This window comes from Stigmatopora nigra, chromosome 13 (genome assembly GCF_051989575.1).
Source record: "Stigmatopora nigra isolate UIUO_SnigA chromosome 13, RoL_Snig_1.1, whole genome shotgun sequence".
Taxonomy (NCBI): Eukaryota; Metazoa; Chordata; class Actinopteri; order Syngnathiformes; family Syngnathidae; genus Stigmatopora; species Stigmatopora nigra.
This window is the reverse complement of record NC_135520.1, coordinates 8,309,143-8,331,463: the sequence shown is the minus strand read 5'-3', so window position 1 is coordinate 8,331,463 and position 22,321 is coordinate 8,309,143. Positions and strand designations below refer to the sequence as shown.

Genomic DNA, 22,321 nt, shown 5'->3' with positions numbered 1-22,321 from the left:
CAGGGAAATTGATAATGTCTACAAGGTAATTTACTGAAGACCGCTCCAGCCGCACTACTACCACCAGCTAGGCATTCTAATTACATCCCGTGTAATGTTCTAATGAATCTGCAGGTGTGTGTTGGTAGGGTGAAGGTGTATTGTGGTAGGGAATATGTGTACGCCCATGCACCATTGCACCTTGCTTGTGTTTGTGTGATTGTTTGGGTGACTTTCTATTTGAACCTTTTCCTGGTTTTCCCTGGAGTCATACAATATATGAATATGATAAAAAGCAATTAGAATGCCCCTCACCTAGTGATTTATTGAAAATAGTCTAGAAGAATAGAAATAAAACCAAACAAATAAAAATGTTTATTGGGAGTTGTAGCTACTGGAAGGAGAATTGGAAAACAACTGAAAGTTATGACAAAATGTTTTGTAATTAACCCAATTAATCCAACCCTAGATATGAATATGGTACCTACCAGAGATCCATTCACAAATAACAAGGAGGAGCAATTTTATTTTTTGCCATTCTAAAGAAGAGAAATTACCACAACAAATGAAGTAAGTTTTAAAACCTAGGTTAGGAATGTGCTAGTAAGGGTCAGCCTTCTAGTAAACAAGCATTTGTTTTGCCAGATCGCAAATATGTACTTGGAAGCAAGTACACTCTAAAAAATCACTTACAATGGATAGTAAGCTGGTGAAAAATTAATCACATTCAACCTTTAATTTATTAATTTTTCATCAAAATGCTATTTGAAAACACTAATTTGCTGCAGCTTTTTGGCACTCATTCTTTAAAACTGTAAGTCAAAATACTATTTAAAAAAATCAAATTATTTAACTAACCAACATATCATATACATGTGAACTCATAGTTTATGTACACAAATCTCAAGGGAATATGGGCTGAACCACAGTGACTTTGATATGACAGAATGTAAACATCCTGACTGAGAATGGAAAGACTTGCCATGTCTGCGTATATATATCACTGTGTTTGTGCGTGGCTCGGGTAAGATTAGGAACACCATTGTAGGTTGAGCAAACAGTATTTACCCCCCACGGGACGCACACGTCATTGCTGTTACTGAGTGTATCACAAATACTGTAGAAAATGGAGGAAAAAAATCTTTGTATATGAAGGTTCCTTCATTCTCTCCACAGGAAAAGGAGGGTGTTGAAGCAGTGTCTGCAGGGGCCATTCTCTCTGATTACCAGAGGGTCCGTGTTGAAAATGTGTAAGTCTTACAACACACACCCACACACACACACACAGACACACACATTGTCTTAGAACACAACTTCTGATTTTAATTACATCTCATTCTAACATTATTTTAAAGCTATTTTACAAAAGCTCCCCCTGTTAAGTTTCACAGTATTTAAGACAGGCTTTTCATAGATATTTGTTGGACTCTCAAAAGTTTAAATCAAACAATGTTTACCATGTTTTCCAGTCTTAAAGGGGCATTTTGGTGAATTTCTCAGCTGTAGAACTTTTAGCATCGTTCAAACTACAATCTTCCCCTGTAATCAAGCTGCCCACCCCCCTTCTCACTTTCACCTGTCCCCGCCAGGTGTTTGCGTCTTGGTTTGCAACTCTTGGCCTACCTGTGGCACCGAGACCAAGAGTCACTGCTCTCAGAGATGATCTCATCTGACGTCCACGCAATACTCATCAAAGTTGCCGCCCTTGGTGAGATAGCCTATCTTTTTTTTCTTTTTGTCCGTCAGTGCCTAAAAACCCCTTCACCTTGTCGCCCATGCCCTCCTCTCAGCCATTAGTTGTCTTTCCGGAGGCTTCGTTAAGTAGTCATGTCAATCGAAGAATTCCGATATGCGAGCGATAGTGCGAAGGGATGAGAAAACGAGAAAAGTAGAATAATGGCCTAATCGCAAATCTGTAGCTTAGCGTTGGTTGTCGAGACGTGTGCCAGAGGCAAAAGGTATTGAAGCAGAGAACAATATGAGGAGATAAGAAGAGCCAAGTGAGGAGGGCGTGTACGCTATTGTGCACGCGGCTGGCTGCCTGGCAGCTGAGTAGTAATCGCAGGTGATCGCCCACCTCCCCCTGATCGCATTCAGCCAGTCAAAAGACAGCGTCCCTCCTTGTGCTAAAGCAACACACACTTTTCCTTACTCGCACGGTTACGTTTCCCAACCGCTTTCATCCTGAGGTAAATGTATCGTAACCTGCGCCCTCCCTGTCTGTTTTGCAGCCTAAGGGCAATAAGATGACTGAATAACAGGAGGGTGTTAAGAAAAGTTTTTAAAAAATAGTTAAACTTTTCTTGTGTTTCACTTTTATCACCAGTTTGATCAGTTAGATACTAGAAGACTTTGGACATTTCTTGATAGAAAAAATAGGATTTCTTAATGCTTTTCCTGACCACAAATAGGAATTAATCATTGGATATTTTTTAGAAGTCTGTTGCTCATCTTTGCCTCACTTTAAATGAAAAAGAACCTAAAATCAACTATTCACTAATCACATATGTTCATCCTATTGATCCACCTATATGCACACATAAAATTAATATTACTTTCTTTGATTACTGCCACCAGTAGGTTTAATCAATGGAAAGAACAGTTTTTTTTCTACTGTTTTTGTATGTCTGTCTGTTACTTAACTGGTAAAAACTCAAGAGATCTTATTAGTCCTCCCCTGACTCCTCACTTGTCCTACGGCACTGTTAATTAGAAATGATACTATCTAATAGGGGTTTTGAGGCAGGTTGCCGGTTTGGTGGGACCAAGTCTGAGCATTGAATTTTTAGGAGAGGTTTTGTAACAGAACAGCGAAGAACAGCGACGTACCTGGTGGCCTCTGCTTGTGTGTGTATGTGTGTAATTGTTGCCGACAGAAAAAGACAGTGATTTAGAAGGATTTACCTTCCCAAGGGAGAAAAAATGTGGAGGTCAAAGTTTAAGTCTCCCTACGAAATGACAGCCAAAACAGCTTGTGATATTCTGTCATAATAATAAGATGAAATGTGTCCTGCCAAGTCAATAAAGATTAATATTCCTTCATTTCCTGCTCAAGAAGATAGGTGCAAATTAGAAGTGAATGGATAAAGAAAAGTCTCTTTTTTTCTTAAGGGCATGATATAGCTTGATGACAAATCCCCGTTGTGAAAAGACAGCTGTCCAAATGCAGGATAATCCCCTAAGTGAATTCTCCACAAGTTTGAAATCTGTGCTGATGGCAGCTTAATACCATGTAACAGGCGAAAAGTAAGAGAAAATGTCCTTTTTCCCTATTTTGGAATTTAGGCAAACTTCTTAGTTCCCTTCTATTAGAGAGAAGAAACCCTAATTGTCATTGAATTAACTTAACATACCAAGGAACATATAACATTTGTAAAGCTTCAAGTAATTAAAATGTATGCTAAAAATATAAATATTACATTTATTTATTGATTTAGTCCAATTCACGGCATCATTTCTCATTCTTTGACAGTTTACTCTTGACCTAATTTCCTCTAACTGTTATTCCATATTTTAGCCAAGAAATTCCCGATTAGGAACTAGACAATTTTTCCACATAACCTTCTTCTTAACGTTTATCGGTGCTCCTTCTTTCGCCCTCATTCCTCTTCGCAAAAGGACAAGACGATAACAAAGAGCTATTGTTTTGAGTGTTGTTTAAAAAGTGCTCTACAAGGGAAGGGAGATGCTTATTCCATCCATTTAGTCAGCCAAAGTGCCACACGTCACAAATCGAATTTGCTGTGTGAAGGCGGGGATTAAAGCCGAGCTGTCACCAGATTGTGAGACAAACCCCGCGGATATCTGCGATAACGCTCTCACAACTCGGCTTGGCAAGACGGTATCTGCCATCTCCAGGTTTTTAATTCGGCACGCGAGCAGAAGTAAACCTCTTGTACAGTTTCATGACACAAAACCACCTTTTTTGTCATTAGAGTGATATAATTGATCAAATCAGTTGAGGTCAACTCATAACATTGGTAGGAGTCTGGCTGTATAGTGGTTAACTCACTTGATTTCGGTGCATGAAGGACCTGGCTTGATTCCCACTGGTGGCGGTATGATTGGGAGCGTGAATGGTCATCATATGGCCTACTGGTGACCAGTCTAAGGTGTAGTCTGCTTGACAGTGAATGAATAAAATTGGTCTGGCAAAAGGGATGTTGTTAAACGGTATCTTCACTTTCAAACTAAAGTCATTAAAGGCCTTCCCAGGGAAATATGTTGGCATTAGTGCTACTTCTGTACCATTTTTTTGTCACTTGCGAACTTACTGTCTGAAGTCCACAACCTGTGAAAATGGATGGATAATCGTTTAAAAGGCGAAAAGTTAATGAAACTATCAAAAAGGAGAAGTGGGCATCCCCAGTGCAATTTGGAGTCAATTATGAAGATTTTGTTAAAAGACATGACTAATTATAGAGGATATTTAAAAAGGATTGAATTTTAATGTGTTCCTTCTTATTACCTTTGCAGTGAGGTTAAGATGAGAGGATGTTAAAATTAGAAATTCTCACTCTAATTAAGGGCTTGGATCCCCCGAGATGAGAACGAGGGTCTGCCCATTCTACCGTTGCACCCCCCTCCTTGATAACCCTCTCTGGTGTAGGGCTATCGCGAGATACAACTGGGATTAGGATGAACCCCAAATCCTGCCTTCTCGTCTCCCACCCATGGCTCCCCACGGGTGGGCCCGCACCGACTGACACTTTAACCTTTGAGCTTGTCAGACCACGAGGGAAAAGATCTTCTCACATTTCGATTAACTTTGCTCCTTTAATTAGACTCATCGTGCAATGCTCCCCCCGCACCGAGGCAGTGGTTTTTCGGCCGTCTTCGCAATCATTAGAGGCATACCATATCTCTCGGGATTTGTCAGTCACTTGTTAAAGATCACGTCAATCAATTAAGACACTTTCAGTAGTTGTCCCTTCATGATATATAAAATCATTTTCATTTTCTTCAGAGATTAACAATTAATGGCATTTTCAACTATCACAAGCGGTGATATAATTATATATATAGATCATTATGTGTGGTTAGAATATTAAATGTAGCGTATCTTTTAAACACCAGACAGTTCAATTTTTCTTTTGTTATTGATGGTTATGAAATTGTTTAAAATAGTGGCTCAATAGTGTGATAATTAGAACAAAAACAACAAAAATACAGGCAATTTGCATTGGTTTAGTTGGGTCAATGCACATTTGAATTACAAACTCATAGATTGCTCACAATCATTTTAATATCCTTCCTATGTCTTAATCCACTGCATGTTTTCAATGTTGCCTTTTGAAAGTAACCTCGTTGACTATTTTGGTGCAATTATTGAGGCACTGCAGGTGATCACATCTTAGACAGCCAATGTAGTCGAAACAAGTGAGATTTCAGTGACTAGCTTTCTCTATTCAAAGACCGAAACCGTGACCCTCTGAGTTTGCATCTCATCGGATGTTGACAATATGAGTCTCTGTAGAGTGAGGCATGCTGAGTGTTCCCCCTCTTCTCCTTCCCATGAGTCATTTGCTTGCACTAGAAGGGCAAAAGACAAATAAACATAAATTCACACTGTTTATGTTCTCAAAGGGTGAACTATATGACGGAGCAGCAGGTGGGAATGTGTACCTACCTTTAAGTATGAGATTATGTGCATACATTGCTTTGAAAAATTGTTAGCCTTAGCCATAGAGACGTGTATACACCATTTGCAAAGTCAAACAAACAGATGCCATGCCCAGGTTTTGCTGTGTGTTTACATCTGTCATCTTCAATCACTCATGTGTGATTCTTTCTCCTGTGTGCGTGCACAAATTAGGCCTAGATCCTGACAAGCACCTGGGAAAATCTCTGGCTGACATGGCGCCCTACCTGAAACAGGTCAGCAACCCTTTTGGATGCCTTCACTGATCATTTCATTTGGTACACCTGCAAAAACATTACGTAATAGGCTCTCTCACAAAATAATTTTGTTCTGACTATTTGTTATATTTATAGGTTCCTGATTTAGTTATCAAATCAGTGCTTCATAGATTTTTGCACAGAAACAACCTTATATTTAATGTAATTTAATATGCTAAAAGAAATACTGCTTTGCATATATATTTTAGTCTCTTACTGTTGTGCTCTAAAAATATTTTTACATGGTACATGTATATTTCAACTTAAAACTTCTATTTTTAACAGCTCTCCCAGAAATATGGCGTACATATTTGCGGAGAAGGAGGAGAATATGAAACCTTTACCCTCGATTGCCCTCTTTTCAAAAAAAGGCTTGTCATGTGAGTATTACCTTTCAAACATTGTACTGTACATTATTATCTTTATGTAATGAAAGGAACTTGTGTATGCAAGAGAGGACATAAGGCTGCAGAAAAATAGACTTCTACAAATAAATAGACATTGCATTATAACGCTACTAATAGACATGGTATATACGGTGCTTGGTTTTCTCACTGGAAAAACATAACAGTGTAGTAAATGCCATGAATTTTGACGGGAGCCTTGTTCATTTCCTTGAAGTTTTCCAAAGTGAAGCACCTCCCTCTGATTTCAAACCTTAACCATGTATTTTCCTGACTTTTCCCAGAGATTCGTCTGAGACGGTGATTCACTCCCCGGACCCGTTCGCTCCGGTTGGCTACCTGCGCTTCACTGCCATGCACACAGAAAGCAAAGCCAGTGTGAGTAGTCCTGAACTGTTTTGACTAAAGATATTGATGCTCGTTGATGCGAACCGATAAACAGAAACGAAGAAGAAAAAAAATGAAAGTTTGTCCATCTTTGCCGTTGATTGCTTCAGAAGCACTCACAGGGCAAAACAAATAGAACAAACATGGAACTAGAGGCTAAGATTTCAGAGCAGCTTCCAGAGGGGTGCCTCTTTCACATGCTCTCACTCTCTCTCTCTCGCTCTCTCTCCATCGCTGTCTCGCCTCTCTCGCTTTCCTTTCTCTCCCTCCTCCAGCCTCACATGGCCTAATTTGACGTCTGCAATATTCACTGCTGCCTGAAACTAAGCCCAGTTTAATAAACATGTCCCATCACATTAACACATTTTGCATTCAGGTAGTAGGCTAAGTGAGTGCAGGCAGGGTTTGCAGGGATGTTACAAGAATTGTTTTTTTGTTTTGTTTTTGTCTTTTTTAATGCTTAATCAGAAAAAGCTCAAAGGGAGGAATTGAGGGGTGGTGACTTTTTTTAGTTACTTTTGAAAGAGCATTCAATTGAACATTCCTTATTTTAGTACCAGTTTATAGATTAAAGAATCAAATTAGGTTAGAGTTTACTGTTTTCTGGTTTGAATTTCTACCACAAGACACTTGGAGATTCCCCTGTTCATCCTTCTCAAAATGTAACAGTGTATATCCCTTTAAACACTGTGAACATAGTCTTACAAACTCGGGTTAAGCTTCCTAACCTACTGTAACTCTGATAGACAGAAATATTAGAAGAGAATAGATGTATCTAGGACATTATTGAAATGATAAAACAAAATGCCAAAGTGGACGATTCAAAACTGTAGGAAATTATGTGCATTCATTTATTTATCAACCCTTATGTCTCCTGGATACATTTGAATAGCTAATTGACTTTAATAGACTAATTTCGAAAATTTGACTTGGTCTAAGACCATACGGAACAGAATGTTTTATTTTGTTTGTTTGTTTTTGCCTCCCGGATGTTTTCATGTTGTGGGGGTTGGGTTATTATGGACAGAAAACATACCCTGTCGCACACCACCCGTGACCCTACAGCCATAAGCCCTAAAGCTATATATTTCCTCACCCCCTCTCATAACATCATACGCCATTCCTCTGCCTCCACCCCACCCTTAGAATGCTGGGGGAAGAGTAGGAAGATCCAGGGATAGTAGAGGCGGTGGTGGGGGCGAGCCAACCAGGGAAGAACCTGCCCCGGTTCAGCCTTCTGAAGCTCTTCTCGTCAGGGTGACAGATCGACGGTGACACCAGCACTAGAGGAGACGGCACCGGGCTCAGGGGGTGGGGACGGACTGCCGTCATTTGCCCTCCGTTAATGCTAGTCAAGCTATTTTTCATGCTGGCAAAGAGGAGAGGGGCTGAAGTATAATTAATTTGATTATCTTATGACCTCATGCGGTTGACAGCAAATGAAGGGGGGCGGTGGTGAGGGTGAATGAGTTTTGGGCATGTTGATGTGGGTGTGGATGAAATATGTATTTTAATGCAGCGGCTATGGTAGTAGGTAATATGTATGTCTCAAGGGAATGCTAATGATTTGTTATTTAAAGACTACACAAAGAGATAAGGAAGCACATGCCTATGTCGTCACATTTGACTGACAACTACAATGATTGAATCTACAATATGGTGACACATACAAGTACTATGTCAGTGCTGTGTTTCCATATTCATTCACCTTCAAGTTACTTGTGCCTGGGCCCTCAAAAGAGTAATTATGCAGTGTTTTGTCTGCTTTGGCCTCACGTCTCTCCCTCTAATACACACTCTCACCCCTAATGGCAGGATGCGGTGGCGCGAGCTGTAGTCCCTGCCCGTTGTCCTTGCCGGAATGCCATTGACAAGATGACGGAGGAGGGAGAATATGCTGATGGAGCTGGAGACGACCACCATCACCAGCGACAATTTCCATCAGGCGCTGACCTTAGTTGTCAGCAAGGCTTCGGTGAGATTTGCGTATTGTACCGGCAATGCGTGAGGCCATGTATTTATGTCTACACATAACCCTACGTGTGTAGAAAAACAAAGGGTGCAATGTCACTTATCACTATGCATTCCCCAGATCAGTTTCATGTTCATCGCAATGAATCCATATTTGAGTGACTGCTTGACAATCAGTGCATTTCTGATTATCACCATCCACAGTATGCATGGATTATCTCCTGCATACCGCTGGCTAGATTCTCATTTAGATTCAGGATCCTTGAAAGTAAAAAATGTTATCTTTTGCCTTCAGGATGCCTCAATGGATTTACAAAATAAGGGTACACAGAAACTGAGAACTAAAAAAAAAAGTGACAGCAAAAAACAACTCATCCCACCCCCATTCCTATTAGAATCTTGAATGCCCTTGACGTGTATGATTTTGGAATGTGGGAGGAAGCCAGAGTATAGGAGGGAAATCCATACAACCACAGGGAGAACATAGAAACTGACCCAACTACCCCTGCTAACTCTGTCCTCCTCTGTTTGAAGTGATTTCTGCCCATGTGCCGCTATCCTGCTCTTCTATGACGTCTAGAGGTTATCAGTGGATTTCCGGCATAAACGGGCTACGAAGCAAAGACCCTGGAATCCAGGGCCAGACTGAAGCAGCCTTTGAACTCTTGCAAAGTAAGAATCTCGAATAATGGTGTTTATGGCTCCCAATGTTTCTTGGAACCATTTTGTCACATATTGATCATTTGGTACATTTTACTTGTTTGAAACTACATAACATGTGTATATCTGTCTGTATTGGCTAAAGTCATATTGCTTTTTTACACTGTCAGCACTCAGGGCTTTGTTAACATGCATGAGGCGTAGCAGCAAAGCCTGACTGAGGTCTTGTCCTGTGTTTTAAACCCTCTACAACCCAGCTGACGACTGAGGCCCTGTGTCAGATGCTATGTCTGCTGCTACAGCGGAATAGCAAACAGTGACCCCGTCACCAAATAAGGACAAGCTCTTCAAATATACCCCTATGCCAGACTCAATGGTCCAGGCAGTGCTGTTACATTACGCGAGGTTATCAATGCCCTGCAGATGTTTTAAAGTGAGCGCTTTTTGTAGTCTATCTGTAGTTCCCACCCGCTTTCTCTCCCTGCTTTATTTTTTTATTTTTATTTTTTTGATGGAGAAAGAGGAGCAAAAGATGAAAAGCATATTTAATGTTTATCGCGGTGCTTGGCTGAACTGCCTCCACAGCGCCGAGACAATATTAAACAAGTTAATATTTAATGAACGGCCTCTTTGTATGAGGATGTAGTGTAAGACGGTGGTGTTGGCAAAGGCAAAACAAACTTGAAGCTCTTTCAAATCATTGCGAGGGAAGACTTGGCTTTGAGCACTCTTTTTGTGTTAAGATTGTGTTTGCACTTGACGTGCTGCGTACATATACAGGGAGGGACAAACACCATTAGTGCTTTACTGCGGCTTCAGTCGTGTTTAAAAATACATCAACAAAACAATCTTCAGCACAAAGCCCAAGCTTTGCAAATGTGCAGGTTGGCTGTTGTATTGCTTTGCATTGCCTTGAAGACCCACCAAACTTACCAAAATTCTGAACTTTCTTAGAGGTTGTTATTCTAAAATTCACATATGATATGTTTTAGATAAAAACACCTTTTGCTTTGTGTGTGTATAGGTGAACTAGATACCAGAAGCTGGAGCATGAAGGACATTGTCCTTGTTCACTTGTATGTGAGCAGCATGGAAGATTTTGCTCAACTGAATGCTGTGTATAAGAACCACTTTGGAACAAACCCTCCTGCCAGGTACTAAGGCCGACCCCTGTATTTTTTTTCGGTTTTGGAACCATCACTGTGAAACACAAATCTTTGAAATTCAGGGTATGCGTCCAGGCCTCGCTGCCCAATGGCCTCCTGCTGCAGATGGACACTCTTCTCCATAAGTGGCCAGCCGAGCCAGCCGAAGATGACTGCTTTAATCGGCGAGAAGCACTGCACGTGCAGTCTCTATCTCACTGGGCGCCGGCCAACATAGGCCCCTACAGCCAAGGCCTCAGGGTAAGAAAGCTAATATTTAATGTTGCTGAAATGGGATTTTGGACAAACACTTTATAGTAAAAAAGAAATGCATCTAGAAGTCTTGTAAAGCTGATAACATACCAAATTGCTTTTGGTGACTCCCCACAACTTAGTCTTGTTTTTTTAAGTGACACATCACACATAGTAGTTATAATTTTCACATTTGTGTTATGGTTTGCAAAGAGCGTAACGTCAATTTGGGGGACATATCCAGAGATTCCAAAGATTTTAGCGGATGTTCCCATGATGTGTAGTTACATGATGCTTTTTATGTATTTGCTTCCGTTGCTTTTTGTGTGCGCTGCAGCGTATGATTGTGGTTTTGTATGATTCCGTATTTTATCCCTAACTGTCGTAAGTTTATATTTTTTCATTGGGAGCCCAGAAAGAATGTCATATCCCAACGTTGGAGCTGGGGGGGGAGTGCGGTGCAGTGGTTGAGCATTTGCTTCTGCCTTTTTTTTATGTTTGTTTACTCTGTGTGTATTATCCCGGATTACACTTTTCAAGGTACTGTCAACAAGGATAGTGTCCATCTCCTGCACGCTGTCCTTGATGCCACTGCCAAATCTGTGTATGAGTTAGAACACGTGTGGATTACCTATTCGCTCAGATGCTTTGACAGCACGTTGCGCAGTGACTCAAAGCAGTTCCAGCATTCAAGTACACTTTCATTTCTGTAGTCTAGAGGGTTGTTGCAATCTTGCATTTACTTTAGGGCCTGCTTGTGTGACACATTTTGCTTTAACCATCATGTGTTTTGTACTGATGTTTATTTTTAAATTCTACAAATGCGCTTTACTTCGATAGTGGCTATGCATGACTAAAATACACAACACTGACTGGAGATTGTTTCTAGTCAGCAGGAATTGTGTGGAGAGATAAATTAGCTCTTTTAAACATCAAACATCAAAATGAGATGGACTAAAGATTAATTAAAATCCATGTCAAAATCAGATCACTTTGACGGCCAATACATTTCAATAAGGATGGATAGCAGTAAATAATCGTGTTTCAGTGCCATAGCCAGTGATAGACATCCTATCCATTTGGACTGTGAAATTGAGCTAATGTGCCATGGCACAGTGGTTGACAATTAGTCTGAACTCATCAAGGCCGCTGTGGAAATGGGCTCTTGTTCTTGGATGACTGTGAATGGACTCTTTCACAACGCTGCTAATGATTAGTCTGATTCAAAGCCATTTAAAAAAACTATGTAAGGAGTGCATTGGTTGACCAATTCCTCCATTCTACAATGACTTAATTTGATCAAAGGCATGTCTCCCCTGTGCATTAGGGTATTATTTTTACCTATTCATACAATTACCGCCTTGCTTCGAGCCTGTCATGAGCGACCCGTCTGAGTGACACACTTTTAGCATCCGTTGCCATGACAACATGTGCCCTCAAACAAAACTACTGATAGACAGATGATAAAGAATATGACATTGTAAGTGAATCCTAGCTAAGCAATGGGACTGTGTTGAACCATGTAAAACCCTACATACAATGTTCACACTTATCATATTAGCTTGTATCTGATACACCAGTCTCATATTTTAGCTTGTAAAGATCTCAACAGGTGTGTCGGGATCACACAAACTCATCACCTGTTCACCCAAAACATTCTTGCAGATGAGAAGCTGCTATGTCAGTATTGTTTAAAAGTAAACTCGTAAATTCTGCGGATGGAACAAGATACCAAAGAACATCCATGGCCGTCTTCCCTTCGTGTGGTTTGGGGTTCTCTATTGCGTTCCAACTCCTGGAGCTTTAGTTGCACTTTCCCGGCACTCGTTACTCTTGGCTTGTATTTCCCAAAACTCTTGTAGACATTTGTCATACATTTTTTTAAGCTTGAAACAATGCTACAGAAGCTCTGTCAACATGAATAATTTTTGTTTTAATAACAACTTGCCACTACAGAATTCCATGTGTCCAAATGACTGACTATCATGGATACGATTCACAAGGAAGATAAGATATCATTCAATTCTTTTTCCAGCATCTTTTGAAAATCTCAAATGAATAGGTTGTTAGTTTGATTGATTGATTCAATTACTGTGGTCAACAAAATAGCTCTTGTTTGCCTCACTATTGTAGACAGAGACGCTGGCTTGTTAAATATCTCCTCTTACCTATTTAGGTAAAAAGACTCACCCCTGGGATATTTGCCAGGAAATTATACCCACTGATGACATTGTGTGAGCAGTGACGGGTTTGGTGGGTGGGAGGGGCAAATCAAGCATTAGTCCTCCCCCCCAATCTTCCACCCCCTCAAATGGTGACTGACAGTCGACAACATTGTGGAGAAATGTCGTGTGCCAAGCAAGCCACAATCGGATTTGCATCCGATATTTTAAAATTGTTAAAGTGGACCACCAGGCGTCGGCCACAAAGTGGAAATGACGCCACCAATTAGCATCAAAGTGCGGGTGGAGGTGTATAGCCAGGCACATATTAGCATTTGAATAATCTTCTGACAGGTGTTGGACATTTTGAAGGGGAAAAAAAAGAATTGTAGGAACTTTTTATAGACTGTGTGAAGTTGTATAAGAACAGCACAGCACTATTTTTCTGGCAGTTTAATAGAATTGTAATATAACTTCACCAACTAATATAATGTGCAGACACATATTATGATCATTTAGGTTTTTTTCCCTAAACTATTTTGTTGGAAATGAGAACAACGTTATGGAAACAATTTTGTTTTTACTTTGGAACCAGAAGGCATCATTTCAAGGAATACAAAAAGACTCAGTAATTACTAAAGAGCAAATGTCTTAAATATTGTTGAGAGGTTGTGGAGATTAAAAGATTAATTAGGATATTGAACTTAATTTTGAAGATAACAAAAATTAATCCAGTTAAAATATGACAGATCTTTCTGAGGAGGTGGAGCTTGTCAGGACCTTAACGCCTCCTTCCCTTGTTTGCTGTCAGTTACTAAACGGTGGCTTTCATCCCACCTCTCCTGTTCGCCATATTTTACGGATTTATTTGTGTGTTGTGTGAAAATGGGCGGGGCCTGCAAAATTATTGAGTTGATGAAAAATGAGCTCCTGAGCGCTCTTTAACGTGTCATCACTTGCTCCCACATATAGCGGATGTTAACGCGAGCTTGTTTCCTTTACGAAATTCTTTTGTGAATGACGTGTGATGGGCCTTTTGTCTGAATACTTTGTGAGTGATGTTCAGAATGTGGACTGATTGGCTTTCCGTCTGCACCTCTTCTACCTCACCTGTTCTGTCTTGAACCGAGACACAAACATTGAGGTCAAGTGACTTCTCTTGAAGTAGAATCTTACCAAAGCAACTCATCTAACTGGTATGCCATGTAGTCAAAATGTGTTTATCATCTTCAGGTAGTGCATTATTTATTTACTTATCTTATGTTTAGTAGTTGAAGCATTTTAGCTGGAAACTACCTACCTAGCAATTATATTCCAATTTTATAAATTACCAGCAACTTCCAATGTCATACGTTCCTGAGATGTATCTCAAAAGTGATAAAATCATAGAGACACCACGTTCTACTTCCCCTTTGCGACAATTAAAAAATGGCATTGTCAACTCATTGACTTCGCACACAAAAGACACATGCTTAACCCTTGGTGGAGGTCTGCTTTCATTTAGTGCACATCCCACAAACATGCTTGTGTAATTCAGTCTTGGGACTAGAGAATCCCCTTCCCACTCATTTGAGGTTTGCCAGCATGTACAGCTGCGTAAATCAATGTTGACGTGGTTTTGAAGCTGTAGTCAGCTCTGGAACCCTTGGACTACGTTTGGCCATTGTCTCACAGTCAGTATTTTAATGAGGGACTTGTGTAGACTCACACCCCAGACACCCGTCTCGCCCGCCTGCCACTCTGCCGCATCCAGGCCCACGTGGTGGACACAGGCTGGTATTAGCATGTAGTGAGGTCGCGGGGAGGGAGCGGATGTGTCACAGTGCATCGTCTGTCAACGCGGTGGGTTACTGTCCACTGCCACGCTCCCACTCATTAATAGGCCTGAGTCTGATTGCCTCTGAGGGTTTCTCCGTGTATTGTTATTGGTGCTTGACTGCCTCCGAAGCGAGAAGTGCAACAGACCCGTGTATCGCCCTATATTTAAATATTAATAAGATTATGTGCTTCACAGTTGCGAGTGGTTATGCTTGTCTTTTGAATGAGTTTCCTATGCACATTTGATGAGATCTAATACAAGCGCTACATCAACAGTAAAAAAAAAAAATACTTCATCGTGACGTTGTCGGGTTAGTGATATCGGATTCATAACTGTCCAACTGCATGATCTTATATCGACCACTCAACAGACTGCAGTGTTCATATTGCAGCACATAAAAATAAATAAATGAAAATACAAGTTTTACTATACATACCTTGGCTCAAAGGTGGTTCACAGTGGGGACTGTAAAAGAAAAGAAAATGCAAGACATAACACTATAACTGCTTTTATAAAAAAAAAGAGCCATCTTATTTAACTCTTGGTAGGTTGTTTCTCTCATTGACTGCCATTGACTGCACTAGTTTCGTCCTTGGCGTGGAAATAGGGCGTATTAAAAGCCCCCCCTCCCATTTCAATGGCTGGCAATGAGTTTATAGAAATATATTTTTTCAGTCTTAAAAAATTAGGGGTTTTCCACAATGACTAAAATTGGGTTTTAATTGATTATATATTTATTACAAAACAAAATAAATATCACTGGAATTAATCTCTTTATGCATTAATATGTTTGTTCAATTTTATTTTTCTTTCAAAAATCATGCAAAAAAAATTAACTCGCCCTTTAAAAGGTCTATGACATTTAAAATGAACATTAAGAACAAATGTAAAAATCACCAGCAAATGAAAAATTCTCGAACAAACAATATATGATTGTGTCAGGCGAAGGTCAACATATTTGTCGTAGACTTGGCTCAGTTTTAGTCACGCACATTTTATTCTTCCTTTTTTTTTTTTAAATGAACCACATGCCTAATGCGTGTCTATTGGTGTGCGTCAGAGTGGTGAGAGGTTCACAGACACGGCAAATTGTGTGTTTACACCATTGACACTATCCGCCGTGACACTCCTGCTATCAACCACTGCAAACACCCAGTCAAAACACGTCAATTATTCCTGCTATCCTCCATGTCCCGACAAATTATATTGACACCCCCCAGTGATGCATGTTTCTTTTACTCATACATGTAATAAGTAAGGAGAAAATGCACAGATAAAAACATAGTCCGCTGCTATGGTGGTTGTGCAGAGAGAACGATATATGACCATCCCATTACTATGGAAACTAGCTTCTATATTCGGAGCTGCCCGCCCGTGTTTCTTTCCCCTGCAGTGACAAGAGCTGACAAGGCCCGAACTCGCACATGTAGAAAGACACGCATGCACACACAACAAGGATGTTAAATATATTCCTTGTTAATATCAGCCGACCCATACAAACATTTTGGGTGGATAATGCACTTTGATGACATGTTAAATGTATTATTTATTTACATATGAAAAGATTAAAATGCATTTACACTCAGAGAATGTTGAAACCTCATAGTGCAATTTTAAGAGATCTGAAAAACACATTAATTTTAACATTAATATATATTTTAAATCTTTATTTATTTATTTGATTCATACACACTTCACTCACAGAGAGAATATTGAATATACATAAAATATATTTAAAGAGGTCAACAGCAAATAACCAATACAATGGAACATCATCCAAAATAATTAAAGATAAATTAATATAGAAAGAAAAATTGTGAAAACAAACTGTGTCCAACATCTAATATTCAGTCTAGAAAAATAGAAAAGAGTATATTGTGAAATGTATAATAGAAACAGATACAATACTAAGGCCCAACATAATAGTTATTATTTTTTTTAATGTCATGGAAAAATATAAATTAGGTACATGGATTGACTAAGACTGAGAAGAAAGGTTAGAAGGACATTTGTCATTTGGAAACATTTTAAATAATATTCCCAATCAAGTTTGAGAAGTTGTAATGATACATAACTTTGAATGAAACTAGTAATCATGCATGCTGGTTGTGAATTTAAAATGCCACCAATACAGACCATTGAGTTAGTCCAGAATGTATTATTAAGGTGTAAGAAGCACCCTACGCCAAGAAGAAATATTAATTTGAATTAACATATTCATGGTCTGTGGGTTTTATTTCTAGTTTGTTTGGAGAGCAGAAGATTAACGAAAGAGGAGCATCAAATGACTAGTATCTGTAAAACTGATGCTCTGCAGCTTTTTTTTTCTCGTATTTTAGGAATTTGCTCCAGCAGCAGATTATGTATGTGATTATTATGCCCCAGTTCTGCAATGTCTTAAGTTGCGCACATTAAAAGTGACAGTCGCTGCCTCTGGTTAGGAATGATTATTACATCCACATGCAACAATATGCCAGCATTTCCATTTTTTTGCGGCACCACAGACGACTCAGACAAGATTAGCGTTTACTTTACATTTGAGGGTATTTTTCAGTTTGTTTTGTTTTTTTGGGAGCCATGTAGTCGTGGTGCTTTCATCCTACTAATATTGGTATACTGGACAAAGTGGGAACTTTCTAAATGCTTTTTATTCTTTTATAGAATAGTGTTGTCATTGGGTCAACCTTTGCTTAACTGTAAGAGATAGTTAAAACACAGGTTGTATTTTTATGTTTCAGCTTGGTACCTTTTAAGCCACAGTTCTTATTTATATTGTGGATTTATCTTTATGGAGTGTCAAGGCCTCGTAAGTTATCCTGGCAAAATTTTCGGCATGACATTTCATTTTAGAATGCTCAAGTTTTTGAGAGATTTCTTGCCTCTTGTAGTCTTTATTTATAGTATTTTTTGTCTTCTAGTTATTTGAACTATTTCAATTTCATTGACCATTTATATATTTGAAATCATAACTTCAGTATTTCGGATTTGACCCATGCATTTCAAAATGTAAGTAATTAAAGTATATAAAAATAATTATTTTCTTGACTATATTTAAGTGACTGTAATTTTAAATTTTTCTAAATTTTTCTTTGTGCTTATTTTCCAATTAGTACTGCTTTTTCTATTGATGTATTCAAGGTCAAACCATGACTGCTATAGATAGTTAAACATTACAGATATTTTCAAATGATTAAAACTAAAATCTAAAACAAAATATCAGCATTTGTTTATTGTCCACTTGTATTTCCGTGTTATTTATTTAATGTGTACTTGTTATTTTTATAAAATACATTTGAAGTAATATAAAAACACATTGTAATATATTGAAGTTTAGTTTTTAGTCTTTTGTGTCACTGCACAAAATAACCGCAGAAAGAAAAACAATACTGAAATTTATAATACAGGGCTTCATATATTATTTTAAAATTACAACAGAATATGATGTGAAACACAACAACCACATTATTCATATTGAATATTTTTCTTTTATATTTCTCTTTGAATATTTATTGACATCAATGTATTATCATTAAAACACACTTTGTTTCTTTGTTTTTCTATGACAAATGATTACTGGCAATGTTTTTGTAGCAGTTTTCAGCAGTACGGCCCACAAAAACGATTTACAACCTTCCCCAAAATTGCTGCAGTACACTAGAATATGTATATTTTATTAAAATGAACCTTTTGACTTTGGGCAATAACAAAAAAAAACATTTTTAACGCCTTTGACTTTTAAAATCTGTATTTTCATGCAGCCATACTGCCATCTGTTGGAGCTAGGTATTAGTACTACCTTATGTGTGTTGGATATTACCATTTATTTTGTCCAAAATGTGTATAGTTAACAAACAATCTAAACCATAGCGTGCTGTCTTACACAAGGTATTCTTGTAGTCGACATTTCACAGTTAGTGTACTATAAACTAATATAACTGCACAAGAAAAGGATATTATTGGACTGAAGGAAAAGAGGTGGGTAAATGGAAGACAGCAGGGGTGGGGAGGGGTGCCGTTTCATCATCATTCAATCAGACAAACATGCCCCTCAAGCCCAAATGGCGAGACCCTCTGCGATTCTCTCGAATTAGGGAGATTAGCGGCAAAGCGCGTAATGCAGGATGATGGAATTTGTCATCATTTGCATTGTCCTGGAAAGATCGGGCTTGATAGAGCGATGCGTGGCGGTGCTTGTCATGTCCCCACGGGCAGGTCACACACACACACACACACACACACACACACACACACACACACACACACACACACACAGTGAGGGAGGCTTGGCAGAAATGATTTTTGCGATATGTGCATCAGTCGTAAAAAGCCTCACAACCAATTTGTCAAAAGATCGGAGGTGGCGACAGTTGAAGGCAGTCAGGGCCATTTGCCTAACACCATGAAAAAGCGTGCCCTTCCGTCAGTCTGGCCACACTCATGTTTTAGGTTGTGTTTTTTTTTTTTTTATTTCGAGTGCGGGAATCACACTGTAACTCATGGTAGATAATCATTACCACAGAGTTTCGTCATGCTATTTGGAGAAAACTAAATGATGGATAGCAACTTTAGAATTACAGGTGGGAATCACCCTATAACTCATGATATGCTAGTGTCATTTTTTTTTTTCTGCAGAGATAAGTGCCATAAGAAAACCACATGCTGTGCAATATCACTTGAAATCACAGTACATTTGTATCACAGTACAGTGATGATTCATTTAGTGAAAGGAAACCATCTACTATATAGAGATCACAACATTAGGATAAAATGTAATACAAGATTTATGAAGTGATGTAACTTTTTTTTTGCGGGGTGAAAGGTGGTCTTGGATAGCTGTAGTTGTACTATAAGTGAGGCCAGACAAAATAGGGCAATCTTTCCTTATTTGTGTAACTTACCAATGAACTCTCTTGTTAGAAAATTGCAGTAGTTTCAAGTAAAATTCAGTTTAGAAGAAACATATAATGTCACACCTACTTTGCACAAAATGCAACAAGTTGGATTTAAACTTAAAATGCAAGGTAAAACAACATCTGGTACAAACTTCATCCATATACGCATAGTACTACAATAATACCACAATAATAGAGTGGGATGTATGTACCACAACAGCATCATTATAAATATTATATTCCACTTCATGATAGTTGTTACTTTTCAATACTTTGTTTATTTATTATCAAATATCATACCGGCCTACATTTTGATACTGTTTCAATGCACATTATTATTTGGAAATAGAAGGGCTATGTTGCAATTGTACACAACACAGAGCTCAACATTTGAAAATCCCAGCAGGAAGAAAAACAAGCACGCATTTGAGTGATGGCGAGAGGATGTGTTTGTTTATTCATGCCCGTCGGCATTGGCGATGCGCCTCCCCTGAGCATCCCGCTGTCAGGCTTTCCCCCACTCCGACCTTGGCTGGAGACTGAGCGGCAGCCCTCTCCGACCAGCATAAAGTTGACCAGAGCTGACATGACAGTGCGTAACTCCTCTGTGTGTGTGTGTGTGTGTGCGGAGTGGGCACATCAAGGGCAGACGTGAGGGTATATTTTAGGGGGTTGCAGGAAGGCCTTTTGTCCCTGTCTGGTACTACGCGTAAAAATCAGTCTCCTGTTTGTGAAAATGGAACTTTTGACATGTCGACTTTTTTTTCTTATACATATTCATCTTAAGCCATGCGAGTGCTTGAAGAAATATCTTTGGAGCATCACACAGGGCTATTTATGCATCACTTTAAATAACATTGATTTCTTCTGACATTTGTGCATCTATGGCCCAAGCTCAGACAAGGACACACATGAAAACAATGTATACATATAATGAAGACCCATAGATTCACGGTTGGCTTTGTGATGTCTTGTTGCTGTGATTAAGGTTTTTTTTTTTCCATCAGTGGATGAGATGTCCTTTTTGTTTGAGTCCTTGATTACACCTTGTCTTGAAGGGAACAGTCACTGTGTCATGGAATCCCAACTTGCCATATTCAGTAAAAAGCAGTGGATTCTCAGCATCGATGAATAATTTGGGGAGCTTTACTGCATGTATTATACGCATATTCCGGGTGGGGTCACCACCATTTATAACTAAATGAGAACATTCAAAGAAGAGGCAGGCTGCTTAAAAGCAACATCCTTTTTTTTTAGTCATACCCCAACATTTTGTCTCTTTTTGCTATAAACTAAATCTTCTTTTCCACTAATTACTCTGTGGTAAAAAATGACATGGTGTTGCGGTTGAAAATTGAAACAAAGATGCTTTCATTGAGATGAAATATAAATGGTTACTGATGACTTTTACAGTTTAATTGCAGTGTCCATGTGTTTCGCATGGGTTGTTTATGCATGTTTGTCTGTATATAACAGCAAAAAAAATCCAGTTGGGGCGGATATGGCAAATTACTGTGGGGGGGGGGGGGGGGCTATGACATCATAGCCTGCACACCTTTAGTTTGTTTGCATTTGTCCTTGCATTAAGCAATATTACAGACGTAAACCTTATGACATACTTTGCCCATGCTCATTTTCCAGATTAAATTATGCATGAGGCCTCCACAGGGACAAATGTGACCATTAGCATAGCTAAAAGGTGTGTACAAGATCCTATTTTTTCTTGCTTGTCCTTGGAACCAGGCTGAGTGCCTGACTGTTTGTCAATAGCCAGTAATTTTATCCCAATTTAGCTATCTAACAAACACTGAGAGATGTTCCTTTGGAAAGAAGTGGTTTGGACCCCAGAGGGTATACTAAGACCAAATATAGTCCAGCACTATCTGGCCATCTGTGCAGGGAAAAAAAGAACCCTGCTTTTAGAAACACCTCAGCCTGGAAGAAGACACCATTAATGATCCACAGAGGTTTCTAGGCTGCATTTACATAAAGTTACTGTCCTTAGAGAGTGTCTTTGGTGACCTTTTAGCAAGTCAAAGATAAGCAAGAAGGAAAAAATAGGCTTAATTTGTACTAAAAGTGGTTAGGTACTGCATTTGTTCGGTTTTCACTCGGACTGATAAAAATACTTTCAAAAATGAGCAATTAATTCATCTGCTGCCTTTGACGGGAATAGACATCAAAATAATTTTAAGTTTTTAACAGAGACAACAATAGTCGTCCAATTATGTAAAACTGGAAAATGAAGTACCAGCTCATCTTTCAAAGTTGCAGACAATGAGTTGCTGATGATTAATAAAATAATAATATATATATATTTGCTTTAGAAAATTCAAATTGTGACTCGATTTCCCCCTCAAAATCCCACGAACAAACTTAATCCATGAGTCATATTTGTTTAAGAATAAACAACATGGAAATGCGGTAATGATATGCTCTGTTTGAGGAATGTGTATTTAAGAAGCGACAACATAACCACAGGAACCAAGCTTTTTTTTTCTTCTTCTGGTCCAATATGAAGGCTTCATGTCATGGGTAGCACATTTTCACCAGTATATCATGGTCACAACATGTTGGCACTTGGATAAAAATACACCAGCAAAGCAATAAAGTACAAGCTGCTGGTCTAATGTGGACACAAGCAACGTCATGGCAGTTTTAGCTCATCATTCATCACTGCCACAGTGGGAGCCTTCAAGTTCCTCACGAGGCATCACTTTAGCAAACAGAAAAGAAATTCTCTAGACTTGCT

The 22,321-nt window shown here is 39.0% G+C and overlaps 1 protein-coding gene across 3 annotated transcripts in view; it reads left to right on the top strand.

Annotated features, from left to right (window-relative positions):
• dph6 (diphthamine biosynthesis 6) overlaps positions 1 to 22,321 on the top strand; it is a 43,298-nt gene that overhangs the window by 9,963 nt on the left and 11,014 nt on the right. For 2 of the 3 annotated variants that reach the window (XM_077731924.1, XM_077731923.1), the window contains exons 4-12: positions 1,156 to 1,229; positions 1,569 to 1,687; positions 5,795 to 5,856; positions 6,163 to 6,257; positions 6,566 to 6,659; positions 8,484 to 8,643; positions 9,174 to 9,311; positions 10,324 to 10,453; positions 10,528 to 10,705. In XM_077731924.1, the coding sequence (XP_077588050.1) occupies positions 1,156 to 1,229; positions 1,569 to 1,687; positions 5,795 to 5,856; positions 6,163 to 6,257; positions 6,566 to 6,659; positions 8,484 to 8,643; positions 9,174 to 9,311; positions 10,324 to 10,453; positions 10,528 to 10,705 (1,050 nt within the window). The remainder of the gene's footprint in view (positions 1 to 1,155; positions 1,230 to 1,568; positions 1,688 to 5,794; positions 5,857 to 6,162; positions 6,258 to 6,565; positions 6,660 to 8,483; positions 8,644 to 9,173; positions 9,312 to 10,323; positions 10,454 to 10,527; positions 10,706 to 22,321) is intronic. The other variant, XM_077731925.1, reaches the window with a different exon arrangement.